This window comes from Schistocerca cancellata, chromosome 4 (genome assembly GCF_023864275.1).
Source record: "Schistocerca cancellata isolate TAMUIC-IGC-003103 chromosome 4, iqSchCanc2.1, whole genome shotgun sequence".
Classification (NCBI taxonomy): domain Eukaryota; kingdom Metazoa; phylum Arthropoda; class Insecta; order Orthoptera; family Acrididae; genus Schistocerca; species Schistocerca cancellata.
Window position 1 is genome coordinate 485,027,406 of NC_064629.1, and position 18,571 is coordinate 485,045,976.

At 41.6% G+C, this 18,571-nt stretch overlaps 1 protein-coding gene across 1 annotated transcript in view; it reads left to right on the forward strand.

Moving 5' to 3' along the window:
- LOC126183219 (single-stranded DNA-binding protein 3-like) overlaps window positions 1-18,571 on the forward strand; it is a 346,891-nt gene that overhangs the window by 65,901 nt on the left and 262,419 nt on the right. Inside the window, 2 exon segments of the mRNA XM_049925001.1 lie at window positions 1,827-1,899; window positions 13,005-13,066. Coding sequence (XP_049780958.1) covers window positions 1,827-1,899; window positions 13,005-13,066 — 135 coding nt within the window.

Consider the following 18,571-nt stretch of genomic DNA (forward strand, 5'->3'; position numbering starts at 1 on the left):
CATTCATCAGTTTCTCTAGATTACATAGTATTTGTCAAGGGGTGTTTCCCAATAAGTATTGTCTTTTGCGACGTATCTTCGGATATTACTGATGTTTGCGTTTTATAGATTATGTAAATCCTGTCCGATATTCATCTGGTTTTACGGACGGACTACAGGAAATACTTACTCCCTGGTCAGATTCGCACATGTGTGAAAATTCGGTATTTCCTTGGTGACATAAATGCCATGATGTATTGCTGTGCGACATGTCATCACAACAGAAAAATAAGTGGCCACAGGGATGGAACCGTCTTAGTATCACTAGCAAAACTAACTGGCAACGGAAACATTTATTTCCCTAGCAAAGGTTCACATGCTTTCTCCTGGACGATTGTCTTACATCTTGCCGAAGTGAACCTTTCCACATCCACCCAGTGATAAGTCTGAGTAGATTTTCTGCACGAAATTATTAGATTTGAGACTAAGTTGAAAGACTGTTGTATAAATTGCTGTCGTGGTCAAGGCACCGAACTCATATCCTGTAGGAAAAGGCTTCAAATCATTTTTCAACCATTCTAGTTTATGTTTCGCTATTTTCATATTGTTCTCAAGATTAATGTTTGTACTTACAGAATCGTTTCATATTTTGGTTAAGGAAAAGGCGATTGATTTTCTCACATTACACAAATTCATAATCCATTCCATCCACGAACTGCCCGCATCTCGTGGTCGTGCGGTAGCGTTCTCGCTTCCCACGCCCGGGTTCCCGGGTTCGATTCCCGGCGGGGTCAGGGATTTTCTCTGCCTTGTGATGGCTGGGTGTTGTGTGCTGTCCTTAGGTTAGTTAGGTTTAAGTAGTTCTAAGTTCTAGGGGACTGATGACCATAGATGTTAAGTCCCATAGTGCTCAGAGCCATTTGAACCAATCCATCCACGAACTAAATTCTGCAGCTGAGACAAGTCATCGGTAGATATGTATGTGGATATTTCTGATCATTTATCATCTTCTTTCCGAGTCATTCGTTTCCTAGGAAAATTTCTGCGAGATTTTGTGGTATTTCCCAACGTAACACAAACACAAATAAACTATTTTCTTCTTCAGTTACTTTTATTTTAATCAGTCGAGGCCCTTGATATTCAATCCGTTATGGTTCAAGTATTTATTATACATAATGTTTGTCTGTTATATAGAAATCGGCAACATAACAGCTTACATCGGGTTCTTGCAGCTTTAATGCGAAGGTTATGGTTTTTATGGTGGTGCATATTCCTGTGAAATTTAAACTAGCGATTCTGCACTCTCCACGAAGACTTGGAAATAGAGATGCAGCGGAACGGAGAAGTAGGTTCCTTGATGTTTACTAAAAATTATTTCCTTCCCCCTTCTTCCTTCAGGACAAAATTATCAGGACTTAATACCCCGTTTGATTTCTTTTGCATGAAAGATATTACATGTTCTCAAAGCAACCATAAAACATTAGGGAGTACAAGGAGCTAGAACCAATGTATTAGACATATTTCAGGTACCTTGACCTCTCCGCCTTTTCCATTACCAAAACTGAGGAAACGTTACAGGTCTTTAAAAACTGTAATGCTCGATGTGCAACTAGAAAGTTTGTGAAGGCTGTACAAAATCATTATTTAGTCTTAAGCTCTCACTTTGAATTATACGGTAGAAAGCAGTGTCAGTCCTGTTGCGTAAGGATACACAGATGGTAATTTTCGTTTTATCACATCATGTTGTGCAATTTTGGAAGATATGCCCGCCAGTAATTCGTTAGAACTGCAGCATGTCAAGTGTTCTGTTGTGTCCGCTGTAGTAATGTTTTCCTTTTGTTTTGCAGGTTAGCTCTTTACGTGTACGAGTATCTGCTTCATGTTGGTGCGCAGAAGGCGGCTCAAACGTTTCTGTCAGAGGTAAGACATTTTCAACGTTTCTCTCAGTGAAGTTCTGACTGTAACAGCTATTCGTAACAATCTCTTATGGCCAAATGGACTATAATCAAATTATATCGTATCAGAATATTATTGCACATAGTACCTGGTTCGTCTCATACTTCCACGTATCGTCGCAATCATCAGAATGTTGGGGCACGAATGCAAACATTTTGTCAGTTTGTATGGAAAATTGTAGTTGGCGTTCTACTCTTTCATTGCCTTATAGAGCACCTCTACAATCAAATAGCAGTGCGGGTAGTTTGTGGAGTTATGTATGTAAATATAGCAATGAATTGTCCAAATAGTGAAGTCCCTAGAATTTATAGAGGAAATCAATGGCTTGACTATAGAAAGCAAGGTCAAATAGATGGTGATTACAGTAGTACGGAAGCTCACACAGCGGTGGGCTATATCAAACCAGTCTCCGGACAAGGGAAGACAGAAGCGATGGCGGCGGCGGCGGCGGCGACGACGACGACGACGACGAAAACAAACAGCAACAACCACTACTGAACAGACGTTTATTCATGGGGCACGTTAAGGCACGTACAGGAACTTGAGGCTCATGGACACGGCGAACTAGACAGTGCCAGACATCAGAGTCTGGAAGGAAATAACTTCACATCAGAGTTGGGACGGAATTCAACCATTTAAAGACCTGTTCTTGACTCCTAGCATTCTTTGATGCAGCTATCGGCAAAGAAGTTTTATAGGCTATAGACAGTCCGAACAGATATAGCCATGGATTGAAATGAACTTTACAGTTCAGTAGTGCCCTTTGCCAATAACTTGGCAAAAATGAACGAAAATTATTTCACAATAAGTAAGAGATCACTATAGGACATTAACGCTAGTCTTTCCGCTCAACTCGAAACAAACTTCGGAGTGAATTGCACACAAGAGACCCGCACACTCCTGTCCAGTTGCAGTCTGGAAACACAAAAGTAGTGGTTCATGCAGGACAGCTTTCGTCGTGTGGTCAAAAGAATAAAGTTTCTCTCCGTGTACACGACGCCGTGTTCAGGAAGTCTTCCCGGAGGATGGTGTGCAAAGACTGGTGCACGCCGGAAGATACTCTGCCATGTTTTACTTAAATGATGACCGGTTCTAATTCCAGCGCCAGATGTCGCAGATGTAAGGGCGAACAAGGCTGTTGACCCGTCGTAGTCTGCCGGTCGCCGTCTGGCGGGGCTTGCTACGACGACGACCGGGAAAAGTGGGGAGGATCGCGATTTGGTGACATTCCGGCATTTGCACACGGACGACAATATGGATTTAAACTTGGATTCTCCCAATGAAGACATGGAAATAGAAGCTTCTGCTCCAGCTAGTGGAAGAAAACTACCAGCAGTAACCACAAAAACAGGAGTACAACGTTCTTCGACGGCTACCGACGGAGCTTTCGTAAGGCCACCACGGAAAAAAACGCGCCCATCCAGTGGAGACAACAAACACTTTCGTAGCTGTAGATGACTGTGAAGCACCAGCAAAAGAAGCAAGTTGTAAACAACAACGACAAGAAGAACAACAATAAAAACCACCCAATGCTAGACAGAACCTGCCACCAGCTGTACTGTGTTTCCAGAAGAATGCAGAATCTTGTACAACAGGATAAGCCATCTGTGAGTCGGACTTAACAGCAAAACACTAGAGGGGGGAAGCTTGAAGCTTAGGCTTACCACTGGGACGGACTATGTTGATGTTATGAACATGGTTGGGACGATGAATATACGGTGTTTAATGTTCCCATTGTTAAAACCCAAGATGTGAAGAGTTGATCTTCGAGAAACTCGGATAAAGACGACAGAAGACACGGTCAAGGCAGTCCTTGAAGACATCGGATTTGTTACTACCAAAGTGTAGAGAATGATGATGCGTGGCTCGAACGGAAGATTCCACTGATGGCTTTCCTCCTCAGTGACAGCAGAACACAGTAGACAGTGGATGTAGAGACAAACCAGCGAAATATGCACTTCCACAAATCTGTCCCACAAGCTGCAGAGGATGCTAGATTCACAGAAACACACGCTGTGGCCAGTGAGAACTCAAACCACTGACGCAGAAGATGCACCAGGCGAGGACCTTTAGAAGAAACTAGCCCAGAATGGACCAAACCGCATCTGCCACACCTACCACATCTGTGCGTCAGCAACACGTCCTCACCATGAGGGACGATCTTCACTTCACTGACATACAGGAACAGCTTGTGCATCAGCCACCATCACCACAAGCACGCCTGCAGCAGCTCCTGTAAAATCAGTAGGGCTTGCACCACCATCTGTAAACCGGCTTGAAGCATGCCAACCCATTGCTTACCAGCCAGCAACAGAACTCGCCACCCTCCTCAAGACATCTGAACAGTGAACGAAATGCTATAAGCTGTAGCTACGATCCTGGACAATGTGCCAAACGTCATTTTGGCCAACAACCAAGCTGCCATAAGATGCAGCACTGCACCGACATAAGAGGAAACGCACCTCAAACATGGCCGACTTTACAAGACTGCAGAATCTACACACAGCGATGTGGGATGCAAACAGTCTCTTCCCTCCCGTCCTGAACTTCAGTTTCCTGCCCCACCATCAGATTGAAATCTGTCGGTTTAGTCATCAAAACTAATCTGAAGCCTGAGCTAACAGTAAATATTGTCAACTATGCACATTACAGGAATAACAGACTGACGCATGGTGGAGGAACGGCAATCTGTGTGAAAGAATCCATAATTAATCACCATGTTACTTCACCACAACTGATATTATAAAGGTCAGTTCTGTCATAACAGAAACCACCCAATGGTAGTTACCTTCGTCGCAGTGTGTAGAGTGCCAAAGGGACACATCTCAGTCAAGGGTGCAGGTGCCCTTCTGCAACTTAGGCAAGGGGCAAGGTCTTTATTGCTGGAGACTTCAGCGCCAAGAACCAGGAATGAAATTCCCACATCACTAACTTTGGTGTACAAAGACTACAGTGAGCTGCAAAGTGATGTCGAGCTCAAGTGTGCAGGCCAGATGAATGTACCGTCTCTGATAGTCATCTGGATATCCTTGACATAACCATCATTAAGAGCATCAACTGACTTCTAGACACAAACATTGTCCACAAATTCCAATCAGGCCATCTTTCAGTGGCCTCCAGTTTGATGATGGAGCCTACCTCGACACCCACATCTTAACACCAGGAAGACAAACTGAAAGCACTTCTGAGAACATGTCTTCATAATTATTGCTGCAGTGCTAATTGATGACACTAATTTGGAAGATGTAGTCAACAACAACTACAACTACAACAACAACAACTACAACAATAACAATATGGCAATCGGCACTCTCCAACTCACCACTCTGCTGAACCACATTGCCAGTACTACTACTCCAGTTCTATGTCCTGTGGTAATCCTGCTCACCAGGAAACAAAATCATCTAGGCAGAGAGTGGCACAAGACTCTTCACCCAGCCACCAAGTGGCACATAAATCTTCTGTAGCACCAACCGATCTTGCTAGAAGATGGGAAGAAAAGCTTGCATCCTGGAACCTGACACTCCATCTTGGGTTATAGAGCGTTCACCAGACAGATTTCCACCATTTACCACACCCTAGTGACCAGCAGACACATGAGTAAACAAGGCAAATACTTTGGCAGAAGCCTTTGAGAGCAATGTTCAACCCCCTCAATCAACCTGTCAACCAGCAACATCTCTGTTTGATCAAAGACAGTGTATCAGACTTCCTTGCAGACGAGAAACGGAAGAAGACATTGCTCCCATGACAGAATGTGGTACTTGCTTTTGCCAAAATGGAATACTTGGGTGGAATGTATCAAAAGTATTTGACAGTGTTTGGCACAGTGGCATGCTTTCAAGGTGTTAAATCGGAGCTCTCACCCTACTAACTGTAAGTCTTGCTTGCCTCCAGCTACTTACGTCATCATACCTTCATTGTCCATGTAGGGGATGGAGTGTCAATGCATAAGTGCGCGCACGTGCCCCCCCCCCCCCCCCCACACACACACACACCTCCATGATCCATGCTGAGTTATCAACAGGGAAGTATCCTTGCCCTCCATTCTGTACATTTCATACAACAGAAACCCCACATCTCAGAGGGTCAGCAAAACAGTGTATGCTGCTGATACGGTGCTCACCACTACAAGTTTTTGGCCAGCTGTTGTACATGCAAGACTACAGAAAGCTTACCAGGACATAACAGCAGTAGGCTGCAGAATGGTGAATAGCTTTCAATGCCACAAAGAGCAAAGGGGCTGATCTTTATCAGAAGACACCAAACAGATGTCAACACCACTGACCTTTTCAACCAGCATATCCTATGTACTATCAACAAAAGACCTAGGGGGAGTCATCCTTGACTGGAAGCTCACATGAAAAAATCACTTTGAGATCCATAAGAAAACAATGTAATACATTAGAGCATTATTTTTGCTCATCAACCAGAAGTCAACACTGTTGATCAGTTCTGGCCACCACATCCACCACGTGAGCATCAGATCCATCATAAGAGATGAGGCACTTTGGAAGGAAGGAGCAAATCCAAAACAGAGAAACTGCACACAGATAACAGTACCACAAAGAGAAGTCCAATCCATATACGCATAAAGACATAAAAGAAAAACACAGCTGTAGGCAAAGCCTCAAGATTAACACTGCTACACAAACAACCCTGGTTCCACCAGGTTGAGAAGAAGTGGACGACAACTTTATCGATGAGTTCTTGGTGTGGTGTTACTGGCTGCTAGAATATCAAATGTTTGCATTTGTCTGTCATCTTAATTAGCATCAAAGCATTACCTGCTCTGTCGCCAAAAATGACAACTCCTACATTCTCTGTACTGAAAGCATTTGCACGAAGAACATTGAGGAGTAGTGACAAACCTGGCCTGGCCTGCAAACTCACAGGACTTCAACTCAGCTGAAAGTATCTTAAATGATGCACAAAACATCAGAAATGGCATCAATGCAGCCTGGTCAAACTGCCTAGTTACTGTGGGACAAGTGTCTATTAGACTTGTGAAGGTGTTAATAGTGAACACTGTATGAAGAAGAGTTTTTATGGCTAGTTACTTTTTTTTACAGATTGTCCCTGGCTTGTGCAGAGCGCATTGTTGCTGGATAAGGAGAGTGTTAAATGTGTGTCTGCCAACTGTATCGCCATGGCTCTATGATGGGTGCAGTATAGGGTTTTGCGTTTTTATTACTTTTGCTTGAGGCTGATTTTTTTATCAAAGAAAATGCAATTAATCTAGGCCACATTGTTTCTTATTAAGTTTTTTGATGCAAACGAGTTGATACACCTCATCACTGTTCTTAAATGTAAACAACACAGATGTGCTTTTACAGCTGTCAATCTTCAATAATCTCTAGTTCTGCACCTTGTTGTATCCATAGTAAAGTTTAGGCTTAGGCCTCTGTATTAAATGTCATTACTGTCATTTATCTCTGTAGGGGTGTAACAAATTATATTGTCACAATGAATTATACCCGAAATACCACAGGCAACAATAGATACCTTGGCACTGCAGATACAAAGTCACTGCTTTAGTTATGCTCATAACATGTGTTAGGCTTGTGTGTATTTCTGTTATATTCATTGATCTATAGAAATAGTGGTAGAAATAACTTCCTTATGATAGTTACTGATATCTTAAACTCTGCACACAAATCCTGGGAGGAAATTCATTACTATTCCTTTAAGTTTTCCATGCACGTATATTAAACCTCTTAATACACCTAAATCTAAATGAATACTCTGCAAGCCACTGTACAGTGCAAAGTAAAGGCTACATCATACCAGAACTATAAATTTTCTTTCTGTTATGTCCTGTTGAAACTGCAATCGTCCAGTATAACTGTGGTTTCTTTGATTGGTATGGGAGACTGTGGCGTGTAACTAAAACATATGAAATATTAGTTCACTTTATTTGCTTAACTTAATAAAATCCATTTCCAAAGGCATGTGCTGAATATTTGCAACTGTCTTTGGATATTAAAGCTGCACTTGATGTGCACATTTGCTTAATTCTTCTCTGGAAGTGCAAAGTTTATAGTGACAGTTCAATCCAAGACATGAGTAACTTGTGTCCTAAATAGATGTAGTCTTCTTGATCAGACATTACAAACTGGGCTTAGCCCTTCTCTGCTCAGCTGTATATCGGCCTCTGTGGTGGCACTGTGGAGCTGGGAGACAGGTTGTGGCTTCACCAGCCAGTCCCATTCATTGTTGCAGTATGCAGTGAGACATCACTGTATTCTGTGGTATCGACGAGAGTTACAGACATCGTTATGGCACTGTGATCTTCCACACCTTCCTATTCCATTCCTGTATTGAGTGAGGTGAAAATGTATGTGTAAATGCCTCTGTTCAGACTGTAATGTCTCTCACCTCTTCCTCGTGATCCCTAAGAGATATATGTTGGTGCCAGCATAATGGTTGAACAGTTATCTTCACATACAAGTTCTCTAAATTTACCCAAAAGGGTTTTGTGAGAACTGTTTCATCTTTATTCCTAAGCTGCCCAATTAAGCTCTCCAAGCATTATGGTTACACTATAATATGAGCCATACTGAGCTGTTAGGATTATATAAGTGTGCCTCTGAATTTTTTTGGTATGTGCTGACATACTTGCTTCAGATGGACACCAAACACTGCAACACTACTCAAGAATTGTCTGCACTAATGCAATTTCTATTTGATGTGCCATACTTCACCTAAATCCTTCCAACGAATCTATGTCTTTCATTTGGCCTCCCTAATAGTTTTCACGTGATTGTCCCTCTTCATATTGTTTCTTAATATTACCATTAATACTTCATAATGTGAAGGGATAAAGGTGCTCACCACTAACCGTGTAATTAGATATTACACTGCCTTTTCACTTTATTACAGACATTATGTAAAATTTACCCACAGTTGAGGTCAGCTGCCAGACATTACATGAAGTGGAATTCTTGTCAGGGTCTTCTTGCAGTTCCATAGGATCATCTAGTGATAGTGCTTGCTATCCGCTACTGCATCATTGGCAAACAAACTTACAGTGCTGCTGGTTAAATGATTTACATATATTGAAAATATTAGAACTAACAATATTCTTTCTTTGGGGACACCCAATTGTACTTTATTCTCTGTGGAACATTCACTGATCAGTACAATGTACTGGACTTGTTTAGTGAAATATTCCTCCAGCCAATCATATTTTTGTGAAGATACTTCATGCAATCATATCCTGGTTACTAGCTGAAGATTTTGTATGATGTGGTACTAAAATCTGAAGAGAAGAAACCTATTTTTTTCACCTGTGTCTGTTGTTTTCAAGGTGACCTCCATGAATGGAGCAAGCTGTGTTGCACATAACTGTTTTTCTAAATTTGTGCCAATTCTCTGAGATAAACTTGTTTTCTTTGAGCATAATAATAATTTTTGTGCTTGCCCTATGTGATTAACAGTGCCTGGTCATCCAATTACTGGACATTAATATGGTGTGTGCCTACCCTTCACCTTTGACGGCTAGAAGTCTGCTGGGGACACAGGCAGTGAGGTGTCTAAATATCACTGGAGGAATGACTATCCTTCCATCCTTCAAGAGCCAAAACCAGAGAAGGTAGTGATATTGGACAGTAGGACCAGGAGTCAAGTTGACATTCTGACTCATCCCAAAGGTGTTCCATTGGGCTCAGGTTGGGACTCTCGGCAAGCCAATATGTTTCAGGAATATTACTGTCCACAAATAACTGCCACACAGACGCTGTTTCGACAGGGTGCATTGTCAGGCTGATAAAGTCAGTCATCATCTCTGAACTGTTACTCTGCAGTACACAGTACACTCTTTTGTAAAATGTGTTCATATCCTTATGCATGTAGTGTTAACTCCCTACGCATTCATTGTGCTAGCTGGACTGCTGGTAGCACTTTGGAACTCAAGCGTGATTCCTTCCACTAATTTCTTGTGATTTTTTACAACACATTCTGCAATACTAGATGGCCCCTGTCCATCAGTACATGACATCTTCGTGTTCCTGGTTAAGCCGTGGTCATTCCTCAGCGTTTCCACCCCACAATCAGGTCACTAACAGTAGACATGGGCAGCTTTAGAAGGGTTGACATGTCCCTGATGGATTTCTTACATAAGTGACATTCACTGACTTGTCTACGTTCGAAGTCACTGAGCTCTCCTGATAGACCATTGTGCTGTTATTGCTTCTCTACTGATAACACACATTTCTCCCTGTCTCCTTTCATATTGGTGGGTTCACCTTTTGTGATACTGAATGGTCAGTTCAGCATTACATTTGGGTGTCCAGATACCTTTGATCTGATAGTGTGTCTGCTCTATAATCCAGCAACAGAAGGACATTACCGGTGTTGATTTAAAATTCTGTGCATCCTATCTATTGCCCTTTTTGTATACAAGGATGACCTGGAGAAGAGTCTTCAGTCACACTGGAGTCCTCGCTGCTCAGGTGATTATAACTATGGGCTAGCAAAGGAGCTGGTTCCATGGAGTATTGTATGTAAAATCAAATTGGAATTCCTTCAAGTCCAAGTGACTTGTTCCCTTTATCAGTTAGGGGCAATCAAATGAAAACGAGACATACGGAAAAAAGGAAGGAAACTTATTTCAAAAGTAATTGCCATAACTGCTATTACATTTATCCCACAGTGAGGCAAGACGGTCAATGCCTTCAAAGAAAAATGTTTGCAGTTGCCTACGGAACCATGATTGTACCCAGGCATGCACCTCTTCGTCCGAAGCAAACTGACGGCTACCCATCTCTTTCTTCAGGGCTCCAACAATATGTTAAACGCAATAGGAGAGATCGGGACTGTATGGAGGATGTGTAACTTCTGCAGCGTATTCGAGACAACCTTGACAACATATGCGCGGGCATTATCCTGCAACAGAATGCCGTCCGTCAACATTTGTGGGCGGTTTTGATTTAATGGCGCGCTTCTGTTTTTTCCAAGTTTTTCACAAAGTCAACGAGCAGCAGGATCCTGCAGTCTAAGAAAAAGTCATCATGACTTTCTTCGAGCTGGCGTGCCTGTTATTTTGAATAAAAAGTTTCGTTGGGAAGCCCATACACATCCCCCATGCAGTTCCAATCTCTCCCCATGTGTTTTCCATATTTCTGGAGGCCTGAAGAAAGACATCTGTGGTGTGATTTACATGGGACCAAGAGGTGCACGCATTAGTACAATCATGGTTCTGCAGACAACCGCAAACATTTTTCCGTGAAGGCATTGACCGTCTTGCCTCACAGCGGGACAAATGCAGTAAGTTATGGCGATTACTTTGAAATAATAAACAGTTCACATACTTCTTTGCAATCTGTGTCGTCTTCTGTTGACTTGCCCTAATAGTTCAATTATCATTGCCAGGGATGCTGATGCCGCCATAGCCAATTTCTAAGTGTGCGGCGGTGTAACATAGGTAGGTTAGTATGCCTATACTTTTAGTAAATACATTTTTTAATATGGAATTGAAAATTCCTGTTTTCTTTGTGCTGTACTCAGTTTCGACACTGGACGGATCCGCGAGATATTGAATGGAAGGTTTGGATTTGTTCATTGACTTTACGAATGACCAGAATTTCCTAGTATTTTCTGGTAAATCTTTGCCCAGGATTTGACTTAAAACTATTCTATGCTTCACGCATAGCCCTTCTTAAGATTAACTTTTTTTTAGCATCCCTGCAGTCCCTCTCCTAGCGATAGTGTAGTAATCTTTGATTTCGGAATATTCTACGAATGTCACCAGTAACCCAGGGCGAATGTTTGCTTGCCATCGTTCATGAACTTTCTTGGATTGTACTTACCAGACCGCAGTTCATATCGCCTTCAAACTTTAAGAACAACGTTTTCGCGTTTCCCAGATGAACTGAGTGTTCTCACGTCGTCCTTGAAATAAATGTCTTCCATGGCAATCAGGAGTCAAATATGACTCGTAGAGAAAATCGGATTGCTCCAGAGTTAACGGTTTGTTCGGCTCGTCAAGGGCAGGATACAAACATGAGGAAAAACCTAATTTCCAATCACGTTTTTGTTCTAAAAATTGCTCATGCTGGGTTACGATGCAGCAGTCTCATCATAGATTCACTCCATAATCCATGATATATTTGACAGTGAGTTCACAGCTTTTAAACGGAGAAGACACTCTAAAGCACATGGTAGTAACCCAGTACTAAAAGGAATTTACAAATAGCATCTTGGAGCAATAATAGAGGAATTTAACGACAGTTAATTTGAAATTATGTGACAGGATATTCTGTCATTTAGGTTACGTTTAAGGTTTTCACCCAGCAAAGGCACCCTGTTGATATGAATCTTACACAGGATTTCCCATAAAGAACTGCAGAAACATCGGGAATGTTTCCCGCTGTCTACCGTAAAAAGTAAAATTTCGTAAACATTTAAAGGGAACGTTAATACTATAGTGATAATGGGGCGCTGAAGACCAGGAGCAATAGGAATCTAACCCCGTTGTATCACGAAACTGCGGAGAAGTAGATCGATGTTCAATCCAATCAAAGTGAGCATGAAAACCAGCAACTGAATGCATGGATGATTCCGCGTGTATTTAGAGCAAACCTGATGGGTAGAAACCCATCTACCAACTTTCGTTTATGTCGCATGTGTTGAGATTTTTTTTCCGTCAGTCTATATAAAATGTAAAACTGCGATTCGCCTTCGTGTTTTACATTCACATTATACAATGTTGTTTAACTGAGCTTGACTTTCAAGTAATTTTTAATAGCGAAATTTTTCCTAGATATTTAAATATGCCTTCGTCAAGCCACGATAAAGAATTAATGACCTACTGAATTATTGTAGCATTTTCAAAATTTGTAGGAGGATACGTAATACAGAATCGATAAACACTCAGTTCAGACAACACCTTTCCAGTGGCAGTGGTAAGTGATGTATTTGTACGAGCGCAGTTGTGACTGGCGCAGCTGAGGCCGGGGCAGCACCCCTGCAGACAGCCAGCTGGCGAGGGACTGCGCGTCCGCAAAAATCAATACAGGTTTTGAGCGTGGTTTGGCGGCCCCTGCTAACGCTCTCTTCTTGTTTTCCAGATCCGATGGGAGAAAAACATAACGCTAGGCGAACCTCCTGGGTTTCTGCATTCGTGGTGGTGGTGAGTACATATTCCTTTATTAGCGGTAAGGTTTACGGCATTTGAAAAGTGGGAGCATGGTTAAGAACTTCGCGGCAATTAAATGACATGTTTCCTATAGGGTGAGCTCTTGTCAACGAGTACCGTATTCTGAAACAATCGGCTGCATACTTAGTGCTCCACTGGCACTGCAGTTAACAATGAGTGAAGAAGCATTAGATGTGTAGCCAATTCCTATCCAATCTGGAAACCAAAGAGACCACGCTTCTGGAAACATGGGGTTTGATATGCATGCGAAGCAACATGCTGATGGTATTTAGAATATAAATAATTTAAGTAAATAAATGCTTCTGTGTATGGTCTGCGTCCTCTAAGACTGGAAAGGTCTATCCCAAACTAAAGAGTACGAAACATACTCGACTATGGATCATAGTTGTTTTCGCTGTAGTGCAGTTTTACAAAGAACTGTAATAATGAAGCAAGTGCGTCATCATGTCAGTCGTATTTACTTCCGCTGTTTCACTAAAAGTTTCATCAGAAGCGATTCGGGTATTAATTGGATCCTAAAACATGGTCGATAAATTTTGGAGTTGTTATATAGGAATGAGATCTTGAGTTTTAGAAGTCAATCCTATACAGTAATAAATAGCTCACATAACTAGAAGGAAACGAAGTATACGTAGTCGCATTTTTATTAGATTTGTTGCGTTTCCGTCTCGTATAACAAAGTGTTAATGTTTTACAGGCTTTCTTAAAATCTGAAAGGAGGAAAAATGATTCAGAACGAACCAACAATAAAGATACAACATTTTCTGAAGATGTCTAGATAATATCAAACAATGGAAGCCCCTATTAATAGTGAACTCTATGAAAGGGGTAGTAACGGATTCATTTCGCCCACTACTTTTATTCTGCTACAAAAAAAAAATGACTTTGCGGCAAGACACAAGTATGGCAACTGTAGACTTAGAGGGCATAAAGTTTCCGTGAATATTACTCCGTGCAGTGTTAAATACGGCATGAAACCAAAGTTGGTTTGAAGAGTCTTTGTGCTGTATGAGACGTGGTCCAGTTGAAAGCCGTATCCATTTCTTTACATCTATAACCATCGAACGAAGCTCGGAGTTGAACATGGGTTCCGAAGTTTGTACGTTCACAAAATATTTGTTAGATATACCGTGCAACTTTGGCAACTAGTTTGCGTCGTCCAGTGATAATGCTGTCTTTCGAAAACCGTAGCAATTATTCGCGCCTTTAAATCATAGTTCGTCTTATATTAAGTAGGCAGCATACTGCTTCTTATTTAATAATGACACTTTCCACTTTATATATAATGTGGAAACAGAAGCAGAGCCATGTTGGCAGTTTTCGGTTGTGAACAATCCTTCACGTGGAATATTAAGTCATTCCTGGTAGGCAGGTAGTAACTTACTGAAAACTTACCCTAACTTTGCGGAGTCCAAGGCAATATCACAACTTCTGAAAATGTTGTACAGACCATACGCCCGTTAATTCTTGTAGAAGTGACTCATGAGTCTTGAGTTGATACTCAGGATACTGGAACAATCAGAATAGGGGGATTATAAGCTGGAGACCCCCTAGAGATTGTAAGTTAGCGACTGCTGCACTCATCGTGTCCAGAGGAATGAGATTTGGCCCTTCAGTAAAGCGTATGCATTAATAGAGATGGAAAAAATACATTCCCATCAAAAGCAAAGGATTATTCTAAAAACTTATCTGAAACTTTCCGGATTCTAAATATTTTACGTGAGTTTAAAATAGTTTAGTTTGAGTGCGAAAAACAGAGGAAAGTACTGGCAGTTTTCTTCGAAAATATTGCCACTGAAGCGCTAAGATATTCTTGCCCGAATGTTGACTAATGCAACGCGCATTGAGGCTACGCATTAAGAAAATAACAAAGATGGAAAAACACTACCTGAAGTCTTTAAATTTTCTGAACCACTTGCGCTGTTTTTCATGCAAGCCCGCCATTAGTATGGACAGATAGCCCACGCAAGAAAGCGTTATCTCTGCGCTTATTTTATAAGCTATGCTGGAACATGCTCGCGCTTTTTAGTAGCCTTCTTATCGGTTGGTGCCGTAAACTTTATCTTATTTCAGATAAAAATTCTGTGTCCGTGGAAATTTTTCAGGTGCCGGACTGTGCTTTCCTGTACTACAGTGGTTGCAAGCGTCTCTTAGAGTTGTGTTGTAATACTATAAACCTCCCACTGCGTTACTATTCCGAAGCGTGATAATAATAAAAAATATTAAAACATGACTGATCCTTCGAACATGCCATTTTAAAGTGAATATTATTTTTCTGGTTGTGCCATCGTGATAAAGATCAGCAGTAACTTCCTGTAACATTCTAGTGCCTACCGACAGTTTCTGGTTGTAGGTGTGTGTTCTAAGCGGAGTATTGTCAAAGCTTAATGAAGGTATCAGGCCCTTGATCTTCCGACAGTACACCTCTGTACCAACAACGATTCTGTGTTTTCTCACACGACAGTTGTATTATTTCATACCACAGCAAGCGCGGAAATTTACACAGTCCATTTGTGGTCGACTGTTAACACTGAACATGGTTGATCAAGGACTGTTTCCTTTGATGCTAAGCTCAAAGTGGATGCCATGGAAACTGAAGCATCGCTGCGCTTGCTAACCAACTATTTCTTGATGTTACTGGAAATGAAAAGAGGACAAAGAATCGAGATAAATTTTCCATAGTTTTCTACCCTTACCTCTTCGTGATGCAATTGAACTTTAATGTTCACGATAAAGAGGCGTCATATGCGAACACCTATATACCCGTCTGCAGGCACACAGGGAGCTGACAATCCGTTTGGATTGAGAAAGCGGAAATCAAATGATAATGCTATTAATAAATATATGCGCATGATGGGCAGTCCCGTTGGGAAATACACAAATGCTATAGTAGTGGGCATCGCGTGCGCCTCTGTAATCTTTGATGACGTGCGTTGCTCGCGCGGCAGAGAGACCGCCAAACCCGGAAACGCTTTTGAGATAGTCTGGAGGTGTACTGTTGAGCGACAAAATTGACAGCTAAGGTTAATGATACGCTTTACCAAAAGCTCCACACAAGGAAAAAAGGTATCGTGGAAATCTGGATGCTGGCTGGAGTCGGAGTTGTCAAATCCTGTGACATAACGGCCTCTAAGCCTTGCTGTAGGTAAATGTTGGAATGTAGTTGGCGACTGCAACAAATGGCATTTCCAAGGAAAGAGAAAGGGTTGCACAGGTATCTCTAGGCAGTTGTCCTGGATTTGTTGAGAGAGATGCGTGCGCTCTATGAGTGGCGATAGGTAGGTGTGCTGTATGGATGGGGAATTCTTCGCATATCGTTGCAAAACAGGTATACGGAAACTGCGCCCATACAAAAGTCTGTTTAATCTGCGCCCTGTCTTCCTGGAGACTTAATTGCTCATTAACTAAAGGCCTACCTGCACCCGTAAAGTCCTCGCCGTTCACCGTAAACGTTCAGTTTACCGGCAACGAGGTGCTGTGCGACCCGTCCACACCGCGCCGACGAGTCCATGCGAATGACCAACAACATAAACATTCTGCTGCCGGAAGAATAGCGCCACCAGTGGACGACATAACGTTCTACACTATACCTTTTTGTATACGCGTATTGCACTAGTTATAGTTGATCAAATGTTTAAATCCTGCTTTTCTTTCTGTCTGCTAACATCGAAAATCATATTACGCATTGTCTCTTAGAAAAAAAAAATTGTTGTTTCTTTATCATGCATACCCTGCGCTTTTAAATATTATCTTATTTAACTTAAAATTTCACAATGCTTATATCTCTTCTATTTGACAATACTGTTAATAATTGGCAGAATTATAATTACAAAGAAAATGTTCGTACTTTCAAATCAAATACGCTATCTGCCCAGAAGTATCCGTTCATTAATTTAGGATGTGTCCACCCTTTGCCTCTGTGACGGTTAGAAATCTGCAGGGGCCACTTTCAATGAGGTATCTGGATGTTTCTGGAGGAATGGCTGCTCATTATTCATAAAGAGCGGAAACCGGGAAGGTAGTGATATTGGACGCTGGGATCTGGAGCGAAGTCGACTCATCCCAAAGGTATTCCATTGGGTTCAGGTCTGGACTTACGGCAAGCAAGTTCATTTCAGGAATGTTACTGCCCACAAACCTTTGCCTCAGAGATGCTGCTTTGACAGGGCACATTGTCATGCTGATACAATCAGTCAGTCTCCCAACAGTCCATCTACTATATGCAGTACACAACGCTGTAAAATGTTTCGTATCTTTCCACATTTCGCGTTTTCTGAAGCACAGTGAGGGAACCACATCCTAACCACGAAATAAATCCCCAACTGTAACACCACTTCTTCCGTAGTTCACTGCTTAAACTACTCACGTTCCCCAGGCAGTCGCCAAACTCAACAGAGGGTGCTCCTGTACTGCAAACTCTTTGGTTTACATGTTTTTGGACGAGGTGGTATGGACCGAAACAAAATGTCCACTAAATAGGGGCTCCAAAATGGATACTTTAAGAGCTATTGGCACTTACTGGGTAGAGTAGATGTTTCACAGTAGCGAAGATAAAAAGTTGCTCATAGCTGTTGAGGTACGCAGTCTAGAGCCCATGTTTACTAGCCATTTTCTCTTGTTTCGTTCCATACTACCATCTCTGTAAGTTGCGTATCCTACAATCTCAGCAACAACAGTACCGGTACATGTATTCTAATGTCAGAAGTATCAGAACGATTTTCGCGTATAACTTCAGACTCGGTCGTTTCCGAGCCAGATTCACTTACCTTCATACATTTACCTTTCTCCATCATCCCTTGAAGTCTGTAACTTCACCTCTGAGTCATCCTCTACCTAACTTAGCGACTATTCCGTAATCCAGAACAGCTGCAGGTCCGTATCTTAAGGTTTCCAGGGGCAATAAAAATTAGATTTTCAATATTTCACATAGTTATAGACCGAATGTGAAAATTAAAAAGACTGTTATAACAGCTCCTTAAGAGGTATGTTTCTGTGTTAAAAGTATAACATAATAAAACACGTAGTATGGTTAGAAATTGTCTTTCGGGGGGCAAATACCCGGTTTCATTCATCCAGGATTTGGAAATAACAGCACTTTAAGACTTGCAACAACAAAATTTGAGCACAATTTTAAATCTCTCCTAATTTTTTTCTCGCTTACATGCTTAACGTAAAATATTTAACACAGTGATTTAATTCATTTGTAAAGTAATCAGATGTTTGAAGGTGTTTTGTGTATGTGAATTCAATGTTTCAAAGTATTGTGGGGCTTACTGGTACCGTAAAGTATGTGTAGATTGACGGTCATTAATGCGAGGATTCGTGATAATCCTTAGACTATAGGATTTTTGCATTCCCGAGCGTTATGAACAATTACAGTTTAAGTAGTTTTATAATTGATTGCTCCACCGTATTAGAGAGGGAGCTAATGATTCTAGCAGCTTAAATTAAGATTTATCCCCAGGTGTTCGGTGTGAT